This window comes from Argiope bruennichi, chromosome 8, assembly GCF_947563725.1.
Source record: "Argiope bruennichi chromosome 8, qqArgBrue1.1, whole genome shotgun sequence".
Taxonomy (NCBI): Eukaryota; Metazoa; Arthropoda; class Arachnida; order Araneae; family Araneidae; genus Argiope; species Argiope bruennichi.
The window spans coordinates 72,123,664-72,134,876 of NC_079158.1; the positions used below are offsets into that span (position 1 = coordinate 72,123,664).

Consider the following 11,213-nt stretch of genomic DNA (forward strand, 5'->3'; position numbering starts at 1 on the left):
TTTTTTTTTTGTAGCCAACATCAAATAAAGAAAGCATTTTATTTATTACAATACAAGATTAAAATTAAATGAATTTATAATTCGATGAAGCAATGAAATTGTTTTGTATTTCATTATAAAAAAATCATCGTTACAAATTGCAGCTTAAAATAATTTTTTTTTAATTACTAAAGCTAATGAAAAAATTTATTCAAATAAAATTGGCATAATTAAAAAGTTATTTTTTCAAAAATTTAAAATTTGTATAAAAATCATTTCTATACAATATACTTTGATGTTATACAGGAAAACCGATTAAAATTCATTTTTAGTAGGCCTTCAATACCTAAGAAGCAACTTTCAGTCAAATTTCATTTCCTAACTTCAATGGTTTACTGCTGTTAATGGTCCTCATTAGGTCAAAGAGAACAAACCTTAATATGTATAGAGATTAGGCTGGGAAACAAAAATTCTTTAATTACAAAAAGAGAAAAGGCAAAAATCATTAAAAAATGACAGAATCTGAACTTTGAAGAATAAAAGTTTGAAAAACTTTTCTTTAAAATTTTTAAACATCAAATCTAGCAGATGTTTTTATAAAAACTTAAATTTGGCAAGATTGGGCCAATAAGTAATTTTCAAATGGATTGGGACATTAAAAAAAAAAAATCATGATCATTGAAAACTTAAAGTAAAAATTTAATCATATAGGATTTTGCACAATGCAAATAACGTAACACAGCATAGTAAAATACATTTCTATTTACAGTAGTAAAATCCCTTTAATAGGTTTTTCAAGAGAGTGCTCTAAAATGACATATTAATAGGAATAATAGAAGGTGTATTATACTAAAGAGGCTTTTCTAAGTGTTTTTAGAGCAACTTCTTCCAAGTTTGATAAGTCCTTGATGCCCCAAATTCTGTTGCCTGCTTATTTTTCATTGATCGGATGAGACTGCGCATTCATATTTTACAACACATAAAAGGTTAAGCATCAGGTATAATTAACTAAAATTCTTCATTATCTAAAACACTAAATATTAAAGTTGGAGCATTTTTTTGAATAGCGACAAATATAACGTACTATGTACTCATACTGTCCCTTTCGAATAAACATTCTTTTATTCCAAAAAACTGTAATGTATATCTCTGAAGAAAGAGGAAGCAGAAGAGAAAGATCAGTAAGGATTACCTTCATATGTGTTGCCACTTCTGGATCTATTTCATCCTGGTTTCCTTCTCTGAATACTACTCTTTTGTTGGTTTTCTTTCTTGATACATCTGGTAAACAAACTTTTACGGCCATGCTTTTGATTTATTGTATTCCACATCTAGAAAAACAAACATTAAAAAAAGCCTTATTTGCACATTTAAAAAAAAAAGCACTTTTTAAACCCTTTATTTACTGAATTATGTTGCCATCAATTTTTCAACTTCATTTTTGCACTAGTTTCCTTGCAAAATAATCCCAGGGAAACCAAGAAAAATATTTTAATTAATAGAAATATCTTAATTTAATTATTAATTAAATATTTTTAATTCCTACTTTTAGCTTATATTTTCTTGCTATTTGGGTTACATTTTCCATATTCTTTAGAATGCCATCAGCAAAAATTGTTATATTCCGAAGATATAAAACAGATTTAAATGGTACTTTTAAGTACTGTCAGTAAATAAAGGGTTAAAGAACTTCCTTAAAAAATTAAACACTTATCATAATGCTATGTACTCAGTAATAGATATCCGGAATTACATATAGGAATACAAACAAAACCAGGTTTGTAAAATAATTAAATTTTGCAAGAAGACTGCAATCCTTACAATAGTCAAAGATAACTCAAATTGATGACATAAAAAAAATACAAACAATCATATCAAATCTAAAGTAAGAACTTCAAGACATTAATATAGAATTTCAATATGGATAAGATTATTTATGTTCAAATATGCAAAACATTTTAAAATGCAGCAAGATTATAACCAAGATTTAAATGAGCAAAACGATACCTGACTTATGCTTTTACATAATGCCAACATCAGATATTGTTAAAAAAATTTTATATCTGCATCGTATATTGGCTCCTGAGTTTATGTGGCATTTTTTGGATTGTGCCAAGCTTAATTATATAAAATACAAACATTTAAAAGATTTGCTCTGTTGCTTAGCTGTAAAATCTGAGGACCACTATAAGGCAAAATAACAGATTATTTTTATAACCTTTAAATTATGATTGCGCACAATTTTTATTAATACGAAATACAGAAAAAATATATTAATGCAGAGATTACTAAACTCCTCATAACATAAATGACTTATTAATATTAACACAGAGTTTAGTTTTAAACATGGATAATAATATGCGCTATGCAATTCTACAGAAAAGATCAAAGCTCTTTACCTTTGGCTCATACCGAATTGGCCTAACACATTCTATGAATCTCATCTTTTCAGATATTTACAACAGCTGGGACTGATGTACATAAACATGGAAAAATATCAAATTTCACTGAGATATATCAACTTAGTTCAAAGGTAAAGCAAAATAAATTTTTAAAAATTTGTTCAAATATCACTAACAAACTTTTTGCTGGAAATGGAGAGGTAATAGAGGTGCCATTTTATAACATTTACCATGTTCTTTCTAGTGACATGTAATATACCACAGGTTAATATTTAAAAAATTGTCAAAATCTAAATAAAAAAATTTTTTTAACAAAACATATATTTTATAATTAATTCCACTAAAAATGTATTAAATCACCAGGGATAAAATATAAATTGGAGATGAATTATTCTAAAATAATGTAGAAATTAGTTTACTTTTTCATTAATACCATGTATTTAAATCAATAATATATGAATGCTAATTTTTATGCTTCTATGAAAATAATTTTGAATACAAACTTGAGCAAACTTTACAATAATAAGTCTAAAATAAAACTTTTTAGTAAGTAATAAGATAATTTTATAAGTAATGATATATTTATGATTTAAGTTTCAAAAAGTCATATTTATTGACATACAATGCTTCCAAGTAAAGCATAACTTCAAGTGGGAATTATGGGATTTGTATCAATTAGAAAGTTTATTACTGTCAGTGTTTCTGGGATACGAGAAAAACTTAGATGGCCCAGATAGAAGTAATTTTTACACCATTAAGTTCTTTGTATTTCTGTAAAACATACCCAAGCCACCAGTTTTCTTCATAGATATTGTGATGTAGTCTAATATGTTACAACATTATGCAATCTGGTAATAAAATGTTGATGTCCTGCAAAAGCTATCTGATCTAATGATAATTAAAATCATCTGAACCAATTCAACCACACTAAACAAGAGAATTCCGTTTTACATATGGAAGGAATAATATTAATTTATTTGTAGACTTTGAGACTTTTTCTTAACTCTGCAAATCATCAGAAAACTATTTCGCTAGCAATCTGAAGTTGTTTCTCTAATAAATGTATGTCACTTATGCATTCTTAGAATAGTCAATATAAATAACGCAATTGTTCTAGAACAATTCTGATTATACACATTCCTTTTGGGTTAACTAAGCAAAATCTATCTTAGTAATACTTTTAATTATGTGTTCAGAAAACTGTCTTGGAGTTTGAATTTAATCACCTTTATGAACTAGCAGATGCTGCTGGTTTTCTTATTGTACCCCTTACTCCAATGAAGAGCTCTTTTCAATGTGTTATAGCTAAGTAATGCGCTCTTCTCTTAATTAAAAATGTTTCTTGTGAAAGAAGATGTTCAAGAAGGTTTTTCTTACTTTTGTATTAAGCAACAGGCCTACTTGAAAAAAGTTTCTTTTTTTAATAAAATAAATACAAGAAATATTGCTAAACCAGTATTGAATGTATACTTCATCACATTTGTAGCAAGATTTTTAATTAATAAAATAATAAATAAAATTTTAACAATTTTTATAAAAGTAAAGTTTAAAAGTATGAGCATTTCTAAGTTTTTAACTACGAGCTAATAAGTATTGCCAGCTGATTACAAGTCTATAAAATTCAAATGTTTTAGAACATATTATTGCTCATTACTTATTGTCAGTTTAGCATTCCTATTTATTTGCTCAGAAGTGTAACTATTAGCCTTTTTTTATATTATTCAGCTGAAAACAAGGAATTAATAAAAACCAAGCATCGGATATTTTTTCAAGTATCCCATCATCAATTTATATTTTATCACATAATTAATGACAATTTTCCAGGCAAATATTAATAATGGAAATTTCAAAACATGCACTTTTTTAAAAAAAAGTTTGGACTTTTATTTAGGTTTTGACAAAAAATTTTTGCATATTAGCAACAATATGTAGAATACAAAAACGAGCATTAAAAAATGCCATAATATCTTTAAGCTCTCTACCTCAATAATGATAACTTTAAAAGCAATTTAAAAAAATTGATTAAAAAAAATTGAAAATAGACTTAGCTATAATTTAAAACTAAATTAATACACCCATGTGAAAATTTGTTTTTCTAAGTTTATATAAATAAGAAAAAAGTGCCTTCTTTTTAAAAATATTTGAAATAGTGGCGACTTGTTTTAAAATTGTTTGATTTGACTTAAAACAACATTCCTTATCTATCTTTTTAAGTTCCGAAAAACATAGGAGCAGACACAAGTATTCACTATTTTTTGCCGTAACGTTAGCTTTCTATGCTATTGAAGTTACTAGTCAATAATTATAAACAAAAGATGAATTACTTCATTGTAATTATAAAATGGTTAGATTAAAAAACTAGTACCAAGTTTGTAAAACTTTCATGGGCCATTAACATGGCAACAAACAATGAGATTTTAACCATGTTAAATTTAATGCCAAGTCTAAAGAATTATTCATAAAAAAGATATTTTCATTGAGTTTTAAATCTATATATTTCTAATATTAAACATTAAATATAATATTAATGAAACACAATATTAACTCTGAAAGGCATATAATGATATTAACAACATTGTTTCTTTAGATAATTGGAATTTAATATTATCTTTGGCGAATAGAAAAAGGTACACCAAAGCTTTCCTTTAACATTCCCATTATTTTTCATGATCAAATAAATGAAGTTAATCTAGTAATGAAAACAGTAACTAAAACAAGAACTTGGGGGAGGGGGGGAGAGATGCAATGAATGTAGTTAAAAAAATGTTTTATAACAGCAATTTTGTGACCAGGTCGATTTCTTATAATTTAAAACTATGAACATTTTACATTCAATATTTCAGGGAGAATTAAGTTATTTAACAAAATTACAGCAAAGTTTTATAACAGCAATTTTGTGACCAGGTCGATTTCTTATAATTTAAAACTATGAATATTTTACATTCAATATTTCAGGGAGAATTAAGTTATTTAACAAAATTTTGCCATAACAGTAATTTTTTTATAAATAGTTTAATTACTATTATCAGTGAACAAACTACTTTACTTCCTATGTTACCAAAGTATTTTTTTTTTTTTAAATCACTAAACTTTTGTAGAAAATTTCCTATCTAGTTCCAATTAAACAGGCTTTACTTTTTCTTCAAAAACCCTATAAATATCCAAAAAATTAAATAATATCCAAAACTGTATGCATTTATTTTCAATCTTTGTCATTTGAAAATCGACAGTTTTAATCTGATGTATAATTTTAAAATCATTTCATATTTTTAGATCAAAACCCCAATTAAAAAAAAAAAAAGATTTAACTTATTTGAATTCCAAACACACTGCCATTGCTAATAAAGGAAGAAGATTTGACATCTAAAATTCAAGAAGAAACCAGCACTGTGTTACTCAGTACAAAAAGAATTAAATAGAAAGAAAATTCAACAGTCCATTTTGTAAAAGTAATTTTTTTTCTAGTATAGATTATGTTAAATTTTTAATTAACAGCAGTTAAAAAAAATATATCAAAAAATTTAAAGTGATCATGAGCCAAACCATCCTTCATTATCTAGGTAAAACTAAAGAAAACAGCACATATTTTTCAACAATCTTTGCCAAACAGTAAAAAACTCTCCAAATTAAAGAATACAATTAGATCGTCATATATGGAGCCTTATCGTCTTTACAAATTATAGTTTGGCGAATGTACTATATTTCTGTTAGTTAAAATTCCAGAATTAGCAAGTGCAGCAATCAGTTTAACAGATTTTGAAATACTACATAGTTGAAATGTCGTCATCCATTTAATGAACGAAAACCTGACATAAAATTATTCCCAAATTTAAAAAAAGAATTTATTCTTCCTTAAAAAAAGAAGTTTTGGTTTTATGTTTGTAATAAAATCCAGTCAGTTAATCATAAAAATATTCATTATTAAGTTTTAGAAAATAATTGCGCAGGACTATAAATTGTGCAAGATATACATCTTCAACAAAGAACAAACATTCAGAATATAGACAAAATACAAAAGCTTAAAATGTTGCAGAAAATACAGAATCTGAAGTATAAACTTTATCATTAATCAAAAAGCTGTACCAAGTTATTTTCATTAATAGAAATATGTATTAATAAATAGAAGATTTTTGGTTTTGTCTTGGAAAGAACATTGCTTTTGAGATTCTTGCAAGGTATTTGCTTCATCTCTTATTTTAATGTGATCAACAATGACACAATTAAAAACCTAAAAAATTATTAAATAAAATAATGATCTTAATTCTGAAATATTTAATTAACTATATCCACAAACATAAACACCGCTATCAATTTCTAAATTAAAAAAATTTCAAAAATTAAAATTTCCCTCAAACAACTATTATTTCAAATCTTAATCTCGAAATTCTCAAGATTATAATGAAAGAAATTCAATTCTAAATCATTATTTTAATCTTCATAAATTTAATTTAAATTCAAATCAATATAAAACAATCTATCCCAAAAATAATATTTTCAATATTTATGGCAATGAAAAAGGAAAAGACGAAATCATGTCAATCCAAAAAATATAAATATTTAAATGATTGTAAAAGCAAAATTATACAATTTAATAAATAAAAAGAATAAAATAATTTTAAAAGTGACAGCAAGAAACCCAATTAGTTTCACACAAATTCAAATGACCGCATAGTATAAACAAATATCAATTATCAATTACAATACAATGACCACATATTTATATTTGAAAAATCGTAAATGTTGAGAATACTTTCAACCAAGAGATGAATCATCGCATAAGCTTCAATCTGATTGGTTCTCGAAGAAAAATAATCTCAAACCCATATGATGATTATTAAACTAAAATTATTTAAATTTTTGCATTTATTACATTTTGATGCTTTTAAAATAAAATTAACAAGTATCTTCAATACCTAAAATTTTTATCAATATTATAACATACCTTATTTTCAAATCAAGGAATAATTTATTATAACAACGCCCAGAATACCTTTGTGCAATTTTTTTAAAAATAGTTCTAAAAATATTGTGATACTGACTAAAAAAGCATTCCATTTTGACTCAAAACGTTTTGGTATTTATGGAATTTATGACATTTTATTCTTTTATTAATGGATGTTCATAATTTGTTACCTTTTTTTTTATTAAGTATTGTTATTCAGTATCATGTAACCTTGATTCAAGATGTTCTTTTATCCGAAGTTTTCTTTTGAATACGTTATAATGTATAAAAATTTGTATCAAATAGATTTTTGGGATATCTTTTCGTCAATTTTCAACACTTTTAAATTAAATGCAAATTCAAGCGCATGATCATTTGCGTTTCTGCCACGTAATCTCGAACCGGATCTTTTCATACTCTATCTGCAATTTTGGACGCCATAGTTTTGCATTCTAACCTTGGGCGGATTGTTTTGTGTTTCTCAGGAGATAATACTTCATTTTCGAATAAGTATATTCTATTCAACCGCCACTTGGACTTTAAAATTTTTGCACTTCGATTATTCACAAACTCAGTCTCATTTGTACCAATGAACTATTAATTTAAAGTACTACAGCTTATCGTTGATAGTAATATTCCTGGGATAAACGATGGCTGCTATTCGAAAGAAGCTCGTCATTGTTGGCGATGGAGCTTGCGGTAAGACTTGCCTTCTTATAGTCTTTAGTAAAGATCAATTTCCTGAAGTTTACGTTCCAACTGTATTTGAGAATTATGTAGCTGATATTGAAGTAGATGGAAAACAAGTTGAGCTGGCTCTTTGGGATACTGCAGGCCAAGAAGATTATGATCGTTTGCGGCCTCTCTCATATCCAGACACTGATGTCATCCTCATGTGTTTTAGTATTGATAGTCCTGATAGTTTAGAAAATATTCCTGAGAAATGGACCCCCGAGGTCAGACATTTCTGCCCCAATGTTCCGATTATTTTGGTGGGTAATAAGAAGGATCTGCGAAATGATCCAGTCACAATTAATGAATTGGCAAAGATGAAGCAGAAGCCTGTAACACCTGAGGAAGGGCGTGCTATGGCTGAAAAAATCAATGCTTATGGCTATTTGGAATGCTCGGCTAAAACTAAAGAAGGTGTTAGAGAAGTTTTTGAAACTGGTACACGAGCAGCTTTGCAAGTAAAAAAGAAAAAGAAAACCAAGTGTGTTCTGTTTTGAATGTTCTAACCTAGAACAAGAACCGAAAATTTCAGCTTATGATGGAAACAATTTTTAAGTCATTTCTGTTAAAGGCATATCCTTACACGCCAAGTTTGTTTCAAGCATTTCTGACTTGTGATCAACCTGTTTCTTTTACTTTTTCTAATAGCTGATACAAACTGCATTTGCTAAATCATTGTTCTGATACTTAGTAATTTTTATTTCATTCTTGAGAAAACAACTTAAAGAAGTCTTCCACTGCAGCTAATTTGCTTATTGTCTGAAATGAAAGTGACAGGCTGGGATTAAATATTGCTTACTATGCATCGCATGTATTAATGCATCTAAAACTTTGTGAATTCCAAATTAAACTCTACATAGAACTAATTCAGCTGTCAATGACTTTGTATGAACTGGAAAGTTTGTACTGCTGACTGTCATCTTTCCAATGCAGTGTTTTGGAATAATAAGATTAAAGTTGTTTGTATTCTACTACCAGCATTAAAAATTCAATTATTACACAATTTTCCCATTTGAGATTTGTATATTTAGTTGCAATAGTAATAACTACTAAATTTGATTCTATTTTAGGAATATATTTAAAATTTTATTCTAAATTGTATGTTCTATGTGTTAAATAAATTTTTTTTGTGTAATTGTTATCAGTATTTTCAATTTGATAACAATTAACTTAATCAGTAAAATAAATATCTAATTTTTATTTAAATAGTATGTGCTGGTGATATAAAATACTATTAAACTTTTTCTTTTCTGTAGACAGAGAAAAGTGATTATTTTTAAGATTTTTAATTTGAATTTTCTCAGTATAAACGTTCTCATTTTTTTTAAAGATCTGTTATTATGTATTTTATGTTCAAGAATAATACTCACTTTGCATATACTAATAATTATTTTGCCTTGTTAACATACGTAGAAAAGATTTTTGCTATAATTTTTTTCATTTTAAAATTTGCATATTTCTATCATAATATTTAAAATCTTTTTAATTGGAAAAATATTTCTTTATTGTGCTTAGCATTCAAGATTATTGCGTATGCATTTTGTAAATTATAATTGCTCAGCTTTTGACTGGTGCTAATGAGGGATTTAAAGAGATAGTGACAAATAAGTCTGTGCTAGCATTGGATCTCTTCTAGACCAATCCCTATACTATTTTCTGTATGTACTTTGTCATTTGAACAATTTTGCCACTTGCTGACCTTTGGTCATCATTCATGTTGTATAAGGCTCTCTTCCATAAGTTGTAATCATTCTGTAATTTGGGTTAGAAAAGTTTTTGATACATTATTGGAAATTTTTTACACAAATAAATGGAAGACAATTATTAGACTATGTGTGCTTAATTAGATACCTGTTTTACCATCATTATAAACTGAAAGATTAAAAAATGTTGCAGTTTATTATTGTTGAATGAAGTAAACATGTTTGTTTTAAACTGTTTTTAAATACATAAGCATGAAATTTTATGTACTGTGTAATATTTTTATGTGTTGCTGATTATAATTTATCTGTACTGATTATTTTACAGTAAGTTAATTGCATGAAGTATTGAATATCTGTAGTTTCTCAATAAAAAATCAAAAAGGCATTTTTGGATATAATGATTATTCAATGAGTATCACCATTATAATTTTATAAAAGTGGATAGTTTTAACAAAGCTTATTACAAAATTTAAACTTAATGAATTTTTAAAATTTTATTGATATCTAAAACATTTAATATGTGTATATTCTTATGACTTTATACTATCTATATTATATAAGAAGAAAGTTACAAATTTTTAATGTAGATTTTGCAGAAGAAACTGATAAATATTCAAGAATTTTTACATTACAGACTTTAAAAATTATATTAAGTTAATTTATACTTTATTTTTAACATTTTAATCTTTAAAAAAAGAACAATGAAAATATAATAGATCATGCTTACTTTGTAACTTCAATATCTGATAAGTACATATTGTGTTATTTTTTCAACAGCTTCAGTTCATGTGTCACTAATACATTATTTATAGGAATTATTCCATCTGCCTGAATTAAAAAGCTTAAGTATGTTTGATCACAAATATACAGTAAGATATAAATTAAGCATTTTGTTAAACAGCATGGATAAGACTTGGACTCGAGCTCATTTTAAATTCTGAAAAAAGGTGTTTTGATGTTCTTGCAAATATTTCTAGAACTATCATATCCTTCATATTGAGACAAACCCTTCGTATATGTCCTGTCGCAGTTTAATATTGCTTGTTCTGGATTGTATTATATTACCTTTGTATTCACTGCTAATGGCTATTATATATTGTTACTGTAACTGTATGGAATTTTATCCATTAAAATAAACTGTTCAAAATGTTAAATCATCTTTCTTTTTAAATAACTATAAAATCATCTGGTTTCGTAAAATTCTAAGCATTTGTATATAATTCAAAGGATTTTAAGGTGCGTTAGTAATTTTTGTTGAAAACTGATAAGGAAAAACTTGTATTATACTATGGGCATTATTCCAGTTCCTATTATTCAAATATTAATGTAATTTATTATTTTACCAAATTTTAATTTATCTAGAAGCTGATGATCTTAGTCTTGGTATAGGTCAGAATATTATATTATTGGAGAGCATTTATTGATTGCTTTAATTACGTTAAACAATCGCACAAT

General features: G+C 26.3%; 1 protein-coding gene across 1 annotated transcript; it reads left to right on the forward strand.

Annotated features, from left to right (window-relative positions):
- Window positions 1–7,718: 7,718 nt before the first annotated feature.
- On the forward strand, window positions 7,719–10,912 carry LOC129981222 (ras-like GTP-binding protein Rho1). Its single transcript, XM_056091972.1, has one exon. It carries the CDS (start codon window positions 7,974–7,976, stop codon window positions 8,550–8,552), a length of 579 nt encoding a protein of 192 aa, XP_055947947.1. The 5' UTR covers window positions 7,719–7,973; the 3' UTR covers window positions 8,553–10,912.
- Window positions 10,913–11,213: the final 301 nt, after the last annotated feature.

What these genes read in the sequence shown, in the direction of transcription:
- LOC129981222 (XM_056091972.1), top strand. Translation starts at nt 7,974, where the DNA reads ATGGCTGCTATTCGAAAGAAGCTCGTCATTGTTGGCGATGGAGCTTGC.